Genomic DNA, 17,816 nt, shown 5'->3' with positions numbered 1-17,816 from the left:
CCGAGCGAGACGGTCGCCATCGGCCGTGTCGAGGCCCCGCTTTGGTGGCGTTTGGTTCCCTTTTCAGTCAAACAGGAATGGCAAGGGACTGGGAAGCGGCGTTTCGCCTTCTGCCACCCACCGCGGCCGAGGGAGAGATTTTATTTCTGCTTTCTGGTGAGCAGCCCTGACCGGAGGTAGCCGGGCAGCCTGCCAGCTCGTCTTTTATCTTTTAATTTCTGGCATTGGGTTATTTAATGGTGTTTTGGGGAAGAAACGTGAGAGAAAAAGGATAATTCTGAAAGCTGCGTTTGACGGAAGGGGATCTTGGTGCAGCTCAGCCCGGGTTGCCCCTGGGGCCCCGCTCAGCAAAGGAAGGTGTCGGATGCTCGTTGCTATTCCCCGTCCCTGTCTTTTGAAATGCCGCCCCGGCGTTTCGGTGTCCTCTCCGTGTTGGCATCGTGCAAAAGACCCCAAAGCCCCATTCCAAGAGCATTCGGGCTTTACTGAGCTGGGATGCCGCGTGCGTCCTCTAAATATATCTTACCTAAGCCCATCTTTGGTGCCTTACTCAGAATGAGCGATATTTTTAAGAGGAGATTGTTGTTTCTGGGTGCATTAGGGATGCAACAGGTGCCTGTCGGCCGCAGGGCAAACCTTCCAAAATCCCTGGCCAAAGGAGCGTACGGTCAAGTAGGGGTGTTTCCTCCTTTTTTTTTTTTATTTTTCTCCAGTTCTCTCCCTAGAGCTGCCCGCTCACCTCCCGGCAGCTCACCTCCCGGCACGCCTGCCGGCGGTCCCGGATCCAGCGCCGCGCCAGGTCGGCTCTACCTGCCTCGACCTCGCTGCCGTCCCCATCGCGGGCAGCAAGGGCTCCCGGCGCGGGCAGCCTGCCGGCACGCACCTGCCCGCAGGGAGGGACGCCAGAAAAGCCGAAGCGCTTTGCCGGGACCCGGCCTCCCCGGCGAAGGAGCTCGCCCCCCGGGACCGCCAGCCGAGCTGGGACGTCTCCCCGGCTTCCCAAGCCAGCCTGCGGATAGATTTTTCCGCCGGGCTCCTTGCAGGCGCTGGCTGGCAGCCTGCCGAGGAGTTCACCCGGCTGTTCAAAGGCTTTTCTTGTTCTGCGCCCGGGCTCCTGGAGAGCCCCGAAGAAGGGCTCCTTTCATGGCCCTGCCTTTCCTAGACAGAAATTGTCATTTTTCAAACACAGCTTCCCTTCTCTTGGCCTGGAGCCTTTCGCCTCCCCGAGCCCTGACGTCAGGCCGCCTTTGTGATGCTCGGGGCGGCATTTTGTGCTCCCGTTTCTTGTCGGCGGTTTTAAATGACGGCCGGGCCGGGCAGCCGGCGAGGGGCAGCCGGGGCGGCCACCGCGTGCTTCCAAAAGAGCCCGTTGGGTTTGCACCTTCACCCGAGCCAGGGCTGTCAGCCGCTCAAAAGAGCCCCGACGGATGCGGCAAACTTGGTTATCGAGTTTCTTGATGTGATGGGAGAAGAAAAGGGTACTTATTTTATGTTATTTGATGGTTTGTAGTACTGCCTGGGATTTTGAGGCCGTCTGCAAGGGAGTTTTCCAGCGCGGTCACGCAAGCCGTGGGACCGTGGCTCTGTCCCAGGAGGGCTCCAGACACGCTCAGCTCCGGTGCATCCCCCAAGGGCTCCCGGCACCTTTTCTACGACAGGGAAACAACAGCGAGGAGCCATCGCAACCCTCGCACGGGCCGCCTGGAGAGGAAGCTGAAGCAGGCATTGCAAAGGGTGTTTTCTTAGGGCCGCTCTTGTGAAACAAGGCAGGCCGGCGCGGATGCCGTCACCCGGCCGAGGCGCAACGTCACGGCTCAGGAAACCGTTGCAACACAACCCCAAAATAGAAACCATCCCCAGAAAACTAATTCCCTTCTCCCTGCCCGAATTCCCCTTCTTGCATCAGCTGCGGCGGCGCGTCCTCGGCTCCCGGGTCTGTCGTAACGCACGCGGGGCAGAGCCCGGATCCCGGCTGCGGCAGCGTGCATCATCCCGGGCCGCCGCGGTGGAGCGCGGGCTTTGCGCGGCTCCATCCGTCCGCACACGCGGCCCTCGTCGGTGACTCTCAACTTTGCCCGCGCTGCTCCTTGCACTCGAAATTTTCCAGGCTTGGCGTGCGCCCAGCGGCCAAGTTTGTTTTGCAACCCAGCAAAATCGGCTCAGTGTTGTCAAGCTCGGCGGCCGCGTGAGCAAAGTTCGGGTCTCCCCGGCTCTTCCCGCTGCGATGTTTGCGTTTCATCTGGCTTCCCGCTGCGGCCTTGGCACGGAGCCGCGGGCAGGTCCGGGCAGGGGCTGTGTCCCCTGGCAAGGTCCCCTTGGCCACAGGGCTTCTGTCCCCCGCGGGGGTTTCGTTTGCTCCTTAAAAATGGGTCTCGGAGGTCCCTCCGTAAGGGGTCTGAGCAGCCCGGCACTGCGGCTCCTCGTCCCGTCCCCACCCTGCCCGTGGAGGGGAGCCTGGCGGTGTCACCAGCCCAGCCTCGCACCGTCACCTTCTGCTCGAGCCTCCCCTGGCAGGCGGCACAGCCCCGTCGTGGTCCCCGGTCCCCATCCCAGCACTGCCCCGGGGGCAGGGGCGCTGGGGGGGGGACGGCAAACGTTCCCCTGGCCGGCAGACGGGGACAGCACCGCCGAAAGCACCGCCGAGGCCGGCTGCCGTCGGCTCTCGTCCTCCCCGCCTGCCGGAGGTTTTTTGCAGTCTCTTCCCCGCTCCGTTACGAGCCAAATTCAGAGCGTTTAAGTGTTTTAGGGTCGAACACGAAGCTACGGGGTCTAAAGGCAGCGTGGCAGGGGCTGTGCGGTGACTATTTCGTGGGCTCAGGTGCAAACGTAAGCCTTCCCCTCCCGGGGTTTGTCTCGCTTGAGGAACGCAGGCGTGAGATGCTGCAAGATCTCGGAGGATCTCCAAGCGCTTGGGAGCATCTGATCCCTCCAGGGTCTCTCTCTCCTTCCCGGAGGAGTTATGGCAGCAGAGAACGCCTGGACCTGTTATACCTGTGTGTGATTTCCCTGGGCAGGTACAAATTCCTGCCGTTCCTGCCGGGCTGAGTCACGCGTGTCTCCTCCGGGCTCCCGCGCCGTCCCCGGAGCTCCCAGCCTCTCTGATCCTTCACCTCCATCTCCGCTTCCGAAGGTGGCAAGTGACTCATTCCCGCGGGAGGTGGGGTTGCCTATCGCGCTGGGGAGTCTCAGCCCAGGGGGAGACACGTTTGCTTTCCCACGTTCCCGGGAAAAGCCGTGTTTTCTTTGCACGCTCCGGTGCAGCCGAGCGGCTGCGGGGGCTCCGGCTGTGCCGATGCTATCCCGAGCCTCCCGGCTCCGCGGAGCTGGCTCGGCAGCAGGGCCGGCCGTCGGCGGATGCCCGGGAGGTCGCTGCGTGGGGACACGGGGCTGCGGGCGCTGACTCAGCGCTGCCGGCGGCGTTGGACGGGCGCGGGGCGGCGAGCCTGCCAGGCAGGCACAATGCAAATGGTAGATAAACAAGCAGAACAAGGACAAATACATCAAGCTCGGGCATGTGCCATGCATTGTGACCTGCCGCTGCGCCTTTTGTGACGGACGGATTAATGGCCCAGAGACTGAGGGCCTCTGTTCGGCCGCCGGCTGCTTTCCGGCCGGACTCGGGTGCTTTTCCCAGCCGGACGGCGAGGTCCCGTTGCCCCACGCCGGTGGCTCGGGGAGAAAGGGTGGGCACGGCGAGCCCCAATACCTTAGCTGAATGCCTCGGACCCCTTGCCTGCTGGGTCCCACCTGCACTGCGAGGGCATCCCGAGCCTCCCAGCCCCTTGCTGGTGTGTCCCGCAGCCGTTCGGGGGGGCTGCTCCCCCAAAAGCCGCCCCAACGCCCTTCCCAGCTCCGTGCATCCCACCCTGCTGCTCTGGCCACGGGGTCCCGCTGCGAAGCCCTGGGAGGGGACCCCGAGGAGGAGGAAAAACAGAGCCTGGCCTCGGGATTTTTAAGGGCACGGCCAGACGTGCAGCCGCTCGAGTGCTCGCTGGGCCGCCGGCCGCCGCAGCTGAATGCCCCTTGTGTCAGGCAGCCCTCGGCGGCGTGCACGGACGTGGCTTCCTCTGACCGCGGTGGGTTACGGAGAGCCGGTAAACCCGCGGCGGCCAAAACACCTGGCAGAGGGACCTGACAGCCACCGCTGGGACCGGCTCCGGCCGCCGGGCATCGGCCCCTCTGCCCTCGCCTGCGCTCCCAAGGAGAATTCCTGCTCGCTCTGATCCACGCCGGACCACGCTTACCCCCCCCTCCGCCACTGCTGGATAAAGATAAATATATATATACATATAAAAAATATAATCTCGCACTAACCGGCCCACTATTGACATTAGCCTGAGAGGTGCCAGCCTGGAACCAGCTGTGTTGCTGCAGCCAACAAAGCCCTTTTTAGTGGCCAGGCTTGAACTGGGGAGCCCATAGGTCAAAAATCCTTTATTTATAGAGGCTTTCTGCAAAGAAAGGCCATAAACAGAAATGGGGGAGCTAAAGAAAATGTCTGGGAAGGAACAAAACCCCAAGAAGTTATTTAGGAAAAGAAAAAAAAAAAAAAAACCAAACCCCAAAAAACAAAAAACCTTGAATAAAATGTACATTCACAGGGGAAAATCCCGGCTATGAAAGAGCCTTTTAAGCTGGCAGAAAAACAGAACCAGTGGCTGCAAGATAAAGCCAGGAAAAAAACTCCAATAAGGCCCCATTTTTAGCGGGCAGGCGGATTACGGGCCGGAGGAGACGTCAGAGGCGCTTCCCCTCCGGCAGCGTCCTCGCGCAGGGCGGGACCCCCCGGTTTGGGGTCCGAATTCGGGACGGGGGAGCCCCGGGGGTGCTGCACGGGTCCGAGCATCCCAGGGCCGGGACGCGTGAGCTCCGGGGCAGCAGCGTCGGTGCCTGACCCTGGGCATAATATTTAATTTATCCTGAGCCCATACATTAAGAAAATAAATGGGGCGGGGGGGGGGGGGGCTTAACTCCCCCCGGCTGCCGCAGCCTGATTGATTTCTGCGTTCAACGGAGAAGCCAAAAACATCCCGGCGGCTACAATTTGGGTTTGTGTGAGCCATCGGGGAAGGGGCGGGGAGGGCGAAAGGCAATGTTTTCCCTTTGCCTAATTTTCACGTTCACAATCCAAAATAAACAGGCGGCCGGAGGCTTTTATGCCGGACACCAGCACACAGCCCCCTTGTTACACGCCGCTTCGAGGCAGGATATAGATGGGGGTTTGGGGGGGATTTTTTTTATTTTTTTTTTCCTTTTTTTCGCCGCCACGTCAGAATATTTTAAGTAGAGATTAAAGGGATCTCTGTCGCGGGGAGGGACAAGCAGATAGAGCGTCCTCGCCGAGCGCTGGCTGCGGACAGGGGCATTCGCCGGCAATATTCCTCATCCTTCACGGGGGCTTGAGCCTCCTCCTTGCACCGTTGGGGCACGGAGGGTGTTTTGCAGCGGGGGATCACCCAAAACAGCCACTGAATTTGTCCTCTGCCGTGCTTTGGGTTGGTTTTCCCACCGGCCCCTGCAGCCTCTGACAGCGGAGGGGTCCGAACCGTCGCCCTCCAGCCTCGATAGCCGCCCGCAGGCATGGAGACGGGGCGAGGCGAAGGAAAGCTTCACAAATAAATAAATACCAAACGCGTCCTCCCCACTCGGTGAAAGGCGAGGGGGTTTATACGCCTTTTTCGGGGTTTTGCCCTAAATTGATCCATTTGCCACAGCAGGATCAGTTCGCTGCCGGCCGGCTCTGCCTGGCATGAAGCGAGGCAAGGATCTGCCCCGAGTTTCACTTAACGTGAGGGAGGGAATAAACCCTTTAATCTCCAAACCCGGAATAAGCCACTGACAAAGAGAGATTTGAAAAGGGAAAAAAACAAAACAAACAAAAAAAAACCCCGCAGAGGCTCCCGGCATTGTGCACCTTGCCAGCATCGGGGCAAAACAATTAAATAATTGTTTTTTGTGGTTTTATAACAGCGGGAAAAGCATGAAACCCTCGAGCCGGCGCTAGAAGGACGGCTGGTGCGGGGATGGGCGATGCTCTTGGCCGGTGCTTCCAAAGCAGCGCCCGGCCGGCGAGCAGCCGGCCCAAAGCCTGCGGCAGAGAGCGAGGAGCCCCGGCCGGCGACCTCGGCCAGCCCTCTGCGCCTCTCCGCAAGCTTCTCACCGGGCTTTCTTGGATCAAATACAATATCTTCCCTTGCGGGACCGCTCCTGCTCTTCCAAGGTGGCTGGTTACAAATTAAACAAAACAAAACAAAAAATCAATAAGCTGAAGTTTTAACCAGAACAACCTCTTCCCAATTACCCCTTTGTGTCACACAACCCCAAAGCCAGGGGTTTTGGCCCCATTATACCATTGCTTTTTTGCAGCGCATCCTCACGCCGGGAGGAAAGAGTTAGTACGCCTGTTAGTACGACTTGCCCGTGATTTCCCGGCCGGCTTTCTAGGTACTGGAGAACATCCCCAAATTCCTTTGGGCTTACTGCTCTGCCTCGCTCCTGCCCGCCCTGCCTGCAGCGCGCTCCTCCCTGCCAGCTTTGCCGCCCCGACTCCGCCGGCCCTGCCACCATTCCAGTTCTTGCGGCGGCGGCGGCAAGTGATTCACGCCAGGAGTGGGAGGACTATTGCAAAGGAGGAAGCCTCTATTTACTAATAAATCTCCCGGTTATCAGCCCTGGGGAGGGGGGGAAGGCAAGAACCAAGGGAACAACACAACCTTGCCCACACCGGGGTCGTCTCCCAGGTTGTTTTTTCCTTTGGGTGCTTCCAGCCGGTTGCTGGAAAGCGTATCCGCCGCTGCCGGCAGAGGGTTTGGTGACCCTTTGCGGGGACGGTCGGAAGCCCTGCCCGTCACCGCGGCCACCCCGGGACTCGGCAGCCGGCCGGGATTTATTCTTTCCCGGGGGCCGTATCGGCCTCGTGGTGCACGAGCGGCGGGGTGCGAGGGTTGGGGTGTTGGGGCTGAGCCCCACAAGGTGGGACCGCTGTGGGGTGCTCGAAGGGACGGGGAGCCGAGGCTGCGCAGGCTCCAGAGCCACCCTCGGTCCGCTGCTTGCTCGTGGCTGGGGCTCCGGTGGGATTTTCGGAGGTGGGTGATGGCTGCTGCCCTGAAACGCTTGGGCTTTTGGGGTAAAACTCGGTGCCGGGGATTTGGGGATCAGCAGCGTTGGGAACAACCAGCTCCCAGCCCCTTCAAAGAGCTGCTTTCAAGTGCTAAGGTGAGATGGTATCACCTGGGAACGCCGGGAAGGCTCAAACCACAGGGCTGGGAGCAGCTCCCGCGGGGACGCCGGCTTAGCACCGGCACGGCCGCGAGGGCTCCCTGCACCGGGGGGGTCCGACGGGGTCCTCTGCCTGCCCCCCACGCCCTCGGACCACGCTTGCCCCTCGCCCGCGAGGCCGAGCCCCATCTCAGGAGGCTTCTAAGGCACGCGTGTCCAACAGCGGCCGTCCGAGGGGACCGTCCTCCAAGGGCCACGGCAGCCACACTCGCCACCGGCCGCTTTTTGGCCACGACCGTCTTCGTGGTCCCCGTCGCCCCGTCGGGACGCTCTGCCCCCCATCCCCACGCAACGTTCCTTCCCCCCGATCCCCGGAGGAAACCTGGGCTCGGCCCTATTGATTTAGGGATGACAAAGGCTGGGATCGGCGAGGAAGGGGCGTAGGCGCCGGGCCAGCGGCAGCAGCAGGAATGCGCCCGGGGTTGGTGAGGCAACCGGGGAGCCCGGTGATGCACAGAGGGGTGCGGGGGGGGGCTGCTCCCGCCCTCCTGCCGGCCCCCACCTCTGCCAAGGGGCGGCAGCCCGGGTGGGGTGGCAAAGCCGAGAGCTTTGGGGAGGGAGGGCTGGGGAGCGGGGCTTGGAGGGGGCCAAGGGCGGCGGCTTGAAGGGGGTCCCGAGTGGGAGCCGTGACTCGCCCCACGCTGCTGACACGCGGTCCCCCCCCCCCCCAGCCCAAACCGCAGCCTCAGTTTCCCCGGGGCCGGGCTCCGAAGCGGCTGGGACCCGTCCCCCTCGGACACCCGCGGCTCTGCCCCGCCCCGCCCCGCGTGGGGCAGCAGCGTGGGGGTCGGGGGGCAGCAGGGACCCCCCCTGCGCGGTCCCACCGCGGCGGGGGGGCCGGGGCCGGCGGGGCCGGGTGGCTCCGCCCCGGGGCCGCAGCGGCTGGCGGCGAGTCCGCGCCCATTTCCGCCGGCGCGGAGCCCGGCCCCTCGCCCCGCCGCGCTGCTGGGCGCCCCGGCACCGCCGCCTCCCCCTTCCCTCCTCCTCCTCCTCCTCCTCCTCCTCCTTCCTTCCCTCCCTCCCTCCGGCCCTCCCGGCTCCCCCAGCCCCACCGCCAGCATGCCGGGCGAGGCGGCGGCCGCGCTGGCCATGGGTAGGTGCGGGGTGGGGGGGACCCCCGGCACCCCCCGGTACCCGCCGGTACCCCCAGCCCCGACCGGCGGCTCCGGAGAGGGTTGAGCCGCCGCCAAGCCGGGGCATCCCCGCCGGGGAGGGGGCTGGAGGGGTTGGGGGGTGCGGGGGGGGGGGCTCCGCTCCCCCCAAACTTTATCAGCAGCTGGGAGGGAGCCGGGTGTCGTGTCCCCCCCCCCCCCGAGCATCCAGCCCCAGCATCCCGAAATAGGCTGATTTTTAAAGGCAGCGCTTTCCGTAGGGGGGGCTGGCGTACGGGGAGGGGGTCGGGTTGTGTGGGTCGGTCGCCTCTTGCTCCTGAAGCCCTACAAAACATTTGGCTTGGGTCCCTCCCGAAGTTATTTGCTTAACCGCTCCTCGCTTGTGGGAACGCGCCTTCGCCACGACTTGTAAGTACGGCCTCGGCGGGAGAACGAGCCCTCCGGTCTGCTTCGTTTATTTTAGGGTAGAGTTAATTAGCGAGAGCGTATCGCTGGGTTTGCAATTAAAAGGAGGGGATGTTAATCGGGTGCCCCTTTTGCTGGGGAAAGGGGCGAGGTGGTGATGAAGGGGGGCCGGGAGCCATACCCGCAGGTACGTGAGGCTGGACCCGGGTGATGCTGCGTGCGGGACGGGACGGGACGGATCCGGACACGCTTCCCAGCCTGGAGATTTGATGACTGTAGAGGTGGGAGACGCAGACCTGGGGCACGGGCGCTTCTCGCCGGGACGGACGTGATGCTTTGGCACCGGGGAAGGCGACCCGGGCGCTGGGGCTGATTGCGGGCGCAGCGCTTGCTGGACCTTGGTTGGCTTTTTTCGGCTGTCCCGAAGGATTGTGCGTTCCCTACCTGTGTCATCCACAGCGCCGGGGCTCTGCCGCTCCTCGCCGCAGCTCTGCGGTCGAGCCGGGGCCGGGGGGGACGAGGCAGTGCCAGCCCGGCGGGAGAGAGGCTCTTTGCAGCACTTGGGTTCAGGAAAGGAGCTGGTCTTGGCCCCCCTCCAGCCCTCCTCTCCGGCGCTGCCTCTCTGGCTCTGGCACGGCCGTGCCGAGATGCCTCCTCGCTCCGCTCCTCCGGCACGTCTCCTCCGCCGAGCATCCCTCGGGCGGGTGGGTGGGTGGCCGCCGCGGGGGTCGGTTACTCCAGCAGCCGCATCCCCCCTCGGCTCGTCCGGAGGCTCCCGCTCGGACCGAGCTCCAGCTCGGTTTGGGGACGCTCACGTCCCCGCTGCTTTGCCGCTTGTATGGCTTTGGACCTCTCCGGCCCCGATGGTCGCCCATCTCGGGGGCTGAGCCGCGGGTTTCCCACCTGGCCGGGCTCCCCGCTCTCCCCGGTCCCCCATCCAGGGGTGATGGCTGCTCCCGGCCTCCAGCCCGGTTGGGTCCAAGCCTCCGCGGCGCCCCGGTTGCTGCGCGGGGAGAGGAGCCCTTTATAAACCGCATCGATTGGAGCGACCGCTTAAAATATCAGGGGAAGGGGGAACCTCCCCCGGCCCCATGGACGTGCACCTGACGGCTGCCAAGGGCTGATCTGCAAAGCCGAGGGGAAAATCTGAGCCGAGCGGATTAGGGGGGAAAACTTGGGGCAGGGAACAAACCCCAGCGATAACTGGGAGCTCCTCACGAAGAGCGTTGTGAGTCACTGGGAGATGCTGGGGGCGAGAGGAGCCGAGCCCTTCGCTGGTGGTGGAGGAGAAGAAGCAGAGGCTGGTAATTAACGTCGCGTTGGGGACGGCGTCGTTAAGTGCGTGTTTGTCCATCAGCAAGTCGGGGGGGCTTGGGGGTCCATCAGCAAGTTGGGTTTTCCTGCCGGGAGGGCGAGTTCAGGGGGGCTTTGCTGGCGGGGGGTGATGGCAAGGAGACCTTCCCTTTGGGGCCAGGGGATGGACGGGGACGCGGGGCGGCAGCCTGGCTGGCACGGCCGAGCGCCGACTTTGGAATAAAACCGGAGGTGTTGACGCAGGATTTGATCTTTCAGGTTCGGGGAGAGAAAAAGCTGAGATGGGATTGCCAAAAGCAAGCGAGGGCGGCCGCTCGGGGCAGCTGACGGATGTAGTCCTGCTCTCGGGGGTCCCAGTTTGGCCGGTCAAGGCACTGATGCTCCATGTCTCCGTAAGGCGTTTGGCTCTGCCAGGGCTGCCCGGTGTCCCCGCGCCGGCTCTCGGGGAGCTCACCGGAGCCCTCGGCCGGCATCGGAGACGTAAAGCCGCTGCCGAGGGGCGACGGAGCAGCGACTGGGGACGAGGCGATGGCACGGGGCGAGCTGGGCGGCTTCCTCTGCCGGGCTCCTCCGGCCAAAGTGGCTTTAACTTGAGCGGGGCCTTACACCTGCCTGTGGGGAGAAGCAGGGAAGAGGCACTGCCGGAGCCGAGCGGGGTCCCAGCAGGAGGACAGGGAAGCCGGAACGCCGGAGGGGATGGTACGGCCACCCCGTGACACAGGGATGAGCCGTTTCCCAAATAACATGTGGTTTCCTCGGCATGTGGAGGTACGGGTATCGGCACGAGCAGGAGCGGGGCAGGAGGACGAAGCATCTTCCAGCAACGAGCTCCTTGGCGGCAGCAAAAAACGAAGCCGGGAGGAGATGGGATGCTTAAAATTAAAAAATTTCCACGGGAAGAAAATCCCCAGGGGCTGGCCGGGTGTGCAGCGATGTGAGGAAAGGTGCAGCGAGGACTGACGGGGAGAAACCAAAATGAGAGAGGCTGCTGCCGTAACTAAAGCCATCGGTCGCTGCCGGGGTTTGCTGGATGCGAACCCGAAGGGCTGGCGCGTGGGCTGGTCTCTCGCCCGTCGCCTTTCTGCATGATTTGATTAAACCCATGGAGGAAATTGGGTCAAACCCAGCGAAGAGGCTGCTGGTCTCGTCTGGCTTCGCACCCCGGGGCCGAGCTGCCCCGGCAAAGCCTCTTAGCTGGGGGGGGGGGTCCCCAGTCCCCTCCGCCCCCCGCAAAGGGACGACTCGGGGAGGTTGTTTAGAGCCTGCCGGGACCTGCAGCCACCCCGTGCTCGGGTATTTCTGCCTGCAGAGGACCCGCCGTGCCCGGGCATTTTGCAGCGGGGAGCCCCACTCGCACCGCGGGGGTGCAGCCTGCAGGGCCCCGGGGAGCAGCAGCGGTGTTTGCAGGCAGGGCTGGGGGGCTGGGGGGGGCTGTTGCAGTGCCTGAGCTTGCATCGAGGCTGGATCCGGTCCCGCCGCGTGGATACGGGCAGGAGGAGCCGGTGGGACGACGCAGGGTGTGCTGCCCGCTGCTCGGGGGCGGCTGCACGGCTGGCACCTGCGCCGGCACCCGGCTGGGCAGGGGATGCCATGCCGGCGGGCGGCCGGCGGATGAGCAAGCACGTACATGCAAATACTGGTTTCGGGCTCGATTCTGGCTTTAAAACACCCTAGCGAACACCGTTGCGTTTTTCCTTTTAAAAAAACTTCGTAAATCTTTGAGTGATTTTGTGTAAAACCCCCTCCCCGAGCCATCAACCAGCCCTCCCGGCTTGGGGGGGGGGGACGGACGCGTTCCGGCTGACCCCCGTCTCTCTGGCCTCTCCGCAGGTATGCTGCTCGCCGCGTGCCACGCGCTGGAGAACACCACGGCAGCCTGGAGCGGTGAGTTTGCCAACGGGGCAGAGCTGGCGCGATCCCGGGAGGGGTTGTGGGGTGGCTGCGTTGCCGACCTGCCCGGGAACAGGCAGCAAAGCACGGGCGCAGGTCAACCATCGTCACGCCGAATGCGCACCGGATCAGGCGGAGGGACGCTCTCGCGTCCCATCCTCCTCCCTGGGGGATAACGGTGGGATCCTGACCCCGGGGGTGCCCGGGGTGCTTTGTCCCCAAGGGAGAACTGGGGAGCAGAGCTCTGCGGCAGGTACTTCCCATGCACCTTGATTTGGGGGGGGGGGGGGGGTCAAATCCTGGCGCTCAGCCGCTGGGCGTGCAGGGAAGTCTGGTCTCGTTAACCGTGCCGCGGCTCCTGCGGGGAAGCTGCCGGTGCCTGACGCCGGCTCGCAGCGGCACCGAGCCGGTCGCACCCGATAAATCGCCTCATTCATAAAGGCGGCACAATGGGCTGCGACGGCCAAGAGCCCTTCGCTTCCCCCGGCACGGCGCGGGGGCTTTGCCGTCAGCGGGGATGTGCCGGCTGCGGGAAGGGCTGTTTGCAGGCAGGGATGGAAAAACCTCCTTTTGGGGCTGGAAAATGGGACGGTTCAACGGCGTCGGTTGGGAAGCGTTAAAGGAAACGGTGCTCCCGCGGCGCCGGGAGGCTTCGGAGCAAAACCCCACGGCGCGGAAGGCGCCGGCACCGCTGAGGATGCTCGCAGCCCCTTTCCCGGCGGATGCTTGCCCGACCAGGGGGGCTGGCGGAAAGCGGCTGCTCCGAGGGGTGCAGCGCCGGCTGGGGACGCGTCGGGGACGGGGACAGGGTCTGCGCGGGCGGCAGCAGCGCGGGGCCGCGGGAGGATGAGGCGGCTGCAATGTGGCCGGCAGCTGCGAGCGCACCGAGGCTTAATGCAAGCCAGGATCCCCAGCCCTGGGGATACGCCGCTGGCGGCGGGGGGGACGAAGGGACACCCCACGCAGCCGACGCCGTCCCCACTGGTGAGGCGAAGCCGGGGCACGGCCATCGGAGCCTGGGCTGGGGGGGACGGCGGGTGCTGGCAGCAGGGGTGTGCAAAGCTGCCTTTGGGGCTCGGCTTTGCGGGTTAAAACCCCAAAAACGGGGTTTTTTTGTGGGGATGTTCAGGCCGGAGGCAGGAGTCCGGGCTCCCCTGGGATGAAGCCGTCCCTGGGGAGGGAGGCGTCGGGATTTTCCCGGCGAGGGGCTGTGCCGAGGCGTGGATTTCGGCAGCGACGCCGACGGCGGCGATTCTCGCGGCGAAGACCAAATCCCAGCTCCTGGCTCTCCGAGGATGCTGCCGTCGGCTCCGACATCCCCAAACCTCCCAGCGACGCCTTTCTCCCCGCCGCGGGAGACGAGGACACGGGGCCACCGCCCCGGCCCTGCTCCGTCTTTCCTCGCTTCACCTCCCCGAAGACCCGGAAGCATTCGGCAGACGTGGGTTTAATTACCCCGGCCTGCCATAAATTCAAAGCAACAGGAACTTGAGGTGGCTTTGAAACGACAGCGATCGGATGTGCTTTATACCCCGGCTAATCCGAAAGCAGGATATTTGTTTTCCGTCTCTGCTGCGGAGGCTAATTTAAACCAGCGCGGGGTGTAATGGAAAACAGCATCCCGGCAAAGCCACCGGGCCGGGGCTGCGGCCGGCTCCGCCGTTATTTAACTCTCTCCTCCTCCATTTTAAGCTTTAAGCTCTTTAGGAAATTCCTCTAGAGCCGGCAAGGCTCATTTTCGGCGCCGGTTTAAGCAGGACCCGCCTGGGCTCCTTCGGGCGGTCCTGGCCGGGATGCAGGCGCCGGCCCGCGTCCCACCCGGCAACCCTCAAATAAATACGTCCAGCCCTAAAACAGAGCCACCGACCTGCCGTGGGCAACGCCTGGGTGGCTGCCGGCCCGGCAAACGCCAAAAAAACAAAAAAAAAAAGCCATTTTCTCCTTGTTTTTGCTCCCAGCTCCAGGCCCGCCGGTGGCGGCAGCGGTGAGGTCCCACTTCAACGACTGCCCCGACTCTCACCGCCAGTTCTGCTTCCACGGCACGTGCCGGTTCCTGGTGCAGGAGGACAAGCCGGCCTGCGTGTAAGCGCCGGGGAAACAACGCTCCGAGGAGTGAAACCCGGGCGCGTCCTCCCTCGCCGCCCGCGGCCGTCCCGTGGGGATGCCCGGCCACTGGGGCTGAGCCTGGCTGTGCCGGGCTCCGAGCGGACGCCCCGGTCCTCACGCTGGTGCTGATGCTCTTCCCCACCCTGTCCTCACGCTGGTGCTGATGCTCTTCCCCTCCCCGGTCCTCACGCTGATGCTGATGCTCTTCCCCTCCCCGGTCCTTGGGTTGATGCTGATGTTCTTCCCCTCCCCGTCCTCACGCTGGTGCTGACGCTCTTCCCCACCCTGTCCTCACGCTGGTGCTGATGTTCTTCCCCTCCCCGTCCTCACGCTGGTGCTGACGCTCTTCCCCTCCCCGGTCCTTGGGTTGATGCTGATGTTCTTCCCCACCCTGTCCTCACGCTGGTGCTGATGCTCTTCCCCACCCTGTCCTCACGCTGGTGCTGATGCTCTTCCCCTCCCCGGTCCTCACGCTGGTGCTGTTGCTCTTCCCCTCCCCGGTCCTCACGCTGGTGCTGATGCTCTTCCCCCCCCCGGTCCTTGGGTTGATGCTGATGTTCTTCCCCTCCCCGTCCTCACGCTGGTGCTGACGCTCTTCCCCTCCCTGTCCTCACGCTGGTGCTGATGCTCTTCCCCTCCCTGTCCTCACGCTGGTGCTGATGCTCTTCCCCTCCCCGGTCCTTGGGTTGATGCTGATGCTCTTCCCCTCCCCGGTCCTCGGGCTGATGCCCTGCCTGTCCCCCCCACCCGTGCAGGTGCCATTCGGGGTACGTGGGGACACGGTGCGAGCACGCCGACCTCCTGGCCGTGGTGGCCGCCAACCAGAAGAAGCAGACGATCACCGCCTTGGTGGTGGTGTCGGCGGTGGCCTCGGTGCTGCTCATCGGCGTGTGCGTGCTCATACAGTAAGTACGTGGGGCCGGGGTGGGGTGGGGGTTGGGCTCGGCACCCCTCCCAGCCCCTTCGGGGCAGGATGCGCCCCCAGGAGGGGGGGTCGAGACCCCCGCAGCCCCTGACCGTCCCCTCCCCGCTCCCTTGCAGCTGCTGCCGGCTGCGGAAGCGCTGCCAATGGTGCCGGGCGCCCGTCGGTGCCCAGGAGAAGCCGGGTGGGCTCCTGAAAGGCGGCACCTCCTGCTGCCACGCCGAGACGGGTAAGGGGGCCGGGGGCCACTGCGGCGGGATGCCGGCCGCCGGCGCTCCCGGGGTGTAACCGCGCTCCCCGTCCCCTTCCCCGCAGGGGTCTGACGGAGCGGGGGGTCCCGCCGCCACCCCCTCACCCAGGACGCCCACGCCGGGGACCAGCGCAGCATCTCTCCTCTTTTTTTTTTTGTTTGTTTGTTTGTTTTCTTCTTTTTTTTCTTTATTTTCCCCCACCACGGAAGACGGCAGGAGACGCGCTCAGCAGCACCATAAGCGTGCCGGCAGCGGCAAAGCGCTGGCAGAGCCGGGCATCGCCCCCGCCGCTGAGCCAAACCCCCGGCCGCGTGCAACTGGGTTGTTTTTTGGTTGTTTTTTTTTTTCACTTTGGTTTTGGGTTTGTTTTTCCTTTTTTCTCAGATTATTTTTTTTAAACCAGAACCCCCCACTCCCGCAGGATGGGGCTTTATTTTTCTATAGAGACAGAAGCGCCGGCGAACCCTCCGCCTCGGCAGTCGCACGGACCGCGCTCACTTTGGGGACAGATACGAGCTTTTTATTAATAATAAAATGAACCTTAATCCTAGGAAACCTCCTCAAGCCGGTGCTCTAACCTCCCGGTGCAGCGTTAATCCTTTCCGTAGTCTTTATCATAACCAATCCGAAGCTTTTTTGTTTGTTTTTTTGGTTTTTTGTTTTGTTTTTTTTTTAAAGTCATGGTTACTCTCATGTCTTCTGTATATGTTGCACTGAAAGTTAATATTTAATGTTTTAATTTATTTTGTGTGGTTAAATTAATTTTGATTTCTATAATATGTTATTGTGATCAGCTGTTCTTTTTTCCCCTAATACCTGGATTATAGTTATTTAAGTGATATAAAGGACACTTTTTTTCAGAAAACTTGTCTCTCGGGGCTTTTTTTGGGGGGGGAATATTTGCAAAGGAGGTGGTGGGTCCCGTGGCCGGTTGCAGGGGGAGCATCCCCAGGGCGCAGAACTGATACCCCGGTGATGGGCTCAGCCCCGTTCCCCCCCGTTTCCAGCCCAAACCGCGGAGCGAAGGGGGAGGGAGGGAAGGGTGGATGGGGTTGATCCCGTTCCCACTGCGCGGGGAGCAGAGCTGGCGGGGTCCAGCCTCGCACCGCGCTCGGGAGCTCGTGGCGGGGACCCCCCCGCCGCTGCCTCCCCAAGGAGAGACCCCCACCACCAGCGCGGGAGGTGGGGACACACACACCCCCCCCCCCGGCCCCATTCCCATCTCACTGGGGGGGTTTAGTCCCTTTTCTTTTTTAATATTTTTGCCGTCACCGGCAGCGGCAGCAAAGCCTCCGCACCGCAGCCCTGGGGACGGGGGGGCTGCAGCCCCCAGGGGCAGCAAATGGCGGACCCCCCATGGGTGCTGGGTGGGGGGGACCTGCAAACAGCCGTCCCCCAGGAGCAGGGGGTGCCGTGCCGGTGCCCGGGTGCCGCGCCCGGGCGGGGGTGCGTGCCGTGCGCGGGGGTGCGTGCGTGCACACGCTCTTTCCTCTGCGCACCCACCGCCGGCCCAGCTGGTGCGCAGGTGCCGGAGCGGATATGGCTTCGCTGGGGCCGAGGGGGCCGGGCAAGCAGCGCCCGTGCTCCCCCACCCATGGAGCCACAGGCCTCATCCTGCCCTAGGAGCCCCTCCACCGGGTCAGCGCCCCACCCGGCACGGCCTCAGTGTGCCGGGCTGGAAAATGGGCTAAGGCGGGTGCAGGATGTGTGCTGGGGTGGGATCCTGCCCTCTCCGTGCCCTGTGGGGACCCGCTCGGGTTACGGGGCTATTTTGGAAGCGGCTGCGGGGGCCCCCCAGCTCCGCTAGTTACCGGGTGCGGGTTCTTTGCTGCGGGGTATAAATCGGGCAGGTGTTAGAGGAGGGGTCGAGCCCAAACCCCTGCGCGGGTCGGGGCCGAGGGCACGTCCCCGAGCACCCCAGCAGCCCAGGCCCGTGCTTGCAGGGAGGTGACGGGTGCCCTGCATGGGACCCGGAGCATTTCGGGGGGCCTGGGGAGCGGTCGCATTTGATCGCTTCGCCTCGGCAGCCGGCGGCCGCAGCCCAGTGCCGGGGGCAGCGGGGGGCGCGGGGGGCAGCCGGGGCCGTCGCTCCCTCCTGCACGCTCCGGATTTTTCCACGCCACCGCCGCGCCGGTGCCAGGGCGTGGGCGGGACGGGGCTGGCGGCCGCCCCATGTCGCTGCCCCACCCGGGACGTGCCCACCGTGACGGTGCTCGGCTGCTGCCCCCGGCCGTGGGGCAGGATGGGGCCCTGGGGGCTCGGTGCAGCCGCAGCCGTGAGCCATAACGTCACGGCCACGAATAACCCAGGCCGGCTAACGGCCCCCAGGGCTCAGCCGGGCCCTTTGCAGCGCGGTGCGGGCGTTGCATCGCTGCGCAGCAGGGCGCGGGCGTTGCAGAGCAGCGGGGCGGCTGCATCGCGGCGCAGCGTCGCATCGCGGTGCAGGCATTGCATTGCGGCGCGGGCGTTGCAGAGCAGCGGGGCGGCCCCATCGTGGTGCAGCATCGCATCGTAGCACGGGCATTGCATCATGGCGCA

General features: G+C 64.1%; 1 protein-coding gene across 4 annotated transcripts; it reads left to right on the top strand.

Annotated features, from left to right (window-relative positions):
* Positions 1 to 8,212: 8,212 nt before the first annotated feature.
* Positions 8,213 to 16,066, top strand: TGFA (transforming growth factor alpha). 4 transcript variants are annotated; one of them, XM_072846381.1, is made up of 6 exons: positions 8,213 to 8,371; positions 11,940 to 11,993; positions 13,958 to 14,081; positions 14,861 to 15,010; positions 15,147 to 15,256; positions 15,343 to 16,064. In XM_072846381.1, the coding sequence occupies exons 1-6, from the start codon at positions 8,338 to 8,340 to the stop codon at positions 15,348 to 15,350; spliced, it is 480 nt and encodes a 159-aa protein (XP_072702482.1). In that variant the 5' UTR covers positions 8,213 to 8,337; the 3' UTR covers positions 15,351 to 16,064. The 4 variants fall into 4 exon arrangements, with proteins under 4 accessions (XP_072702482.1, XP_072702479.1, XP_072702480.1 ...); XM_072846378.1 differs by having other exon boundaries at positions 15,147 to 16,065; XM_072846379.1 differs by lacking the exon at positions 8,213 to 8,371 and adding an exon at positions 8,675 to 8,798 and having other exon boundaries at positions 10,368 to 11,993; positions 15,147 to 16,066.
* The last annotated feature ends 1,750 nt before the right edge of the window (positions 16,067 to 17,816 follow it).

This window comes from Ciconia boyciana, chromosome 25 (genome assembly GCF_034638445.1).
Source record: "Ciconia boyciana chromosome 25, ASM3463844v1, whole genome shotgun sequence".
Classification (NCBI taxonomy): domain Eukaryota; kingdom Metazoa; phylum Chordata; class Aves; order Ciconiiformes; family Ciconiidae; genus Ciconia; species Ciconia boyciana.
Note: the sequence above shows the minus strand (reverse complement) of the source record. Positions and strands in the feature narration are given on the sequence as shown.

Excerpts from the sequence above, each read along its gene's own strand:
- TGFA (XM_072846378.1), top strand. The coding sequence starts at position 8,338 with ATGCCGGGCGAGGCGGCGGCCGCGCTGGCCATGG. Across the intron at positions 8,372-11,939 it reads GGCGGCCGCGCTGGCCATGG|GTATGCTGCTCGCCGCGTGC; the intron begins GTAGGTGCGGGG and ends GCCTCTCCGCAG. Across the intron at positions 15,011-15,146 it reads GGCGTGTGCGTGCTCATACA|CTGCTGCCGGCTGCGGAAGC; the intron begins GTAAGTACGTGG and ends GCTCCCTTGCAG.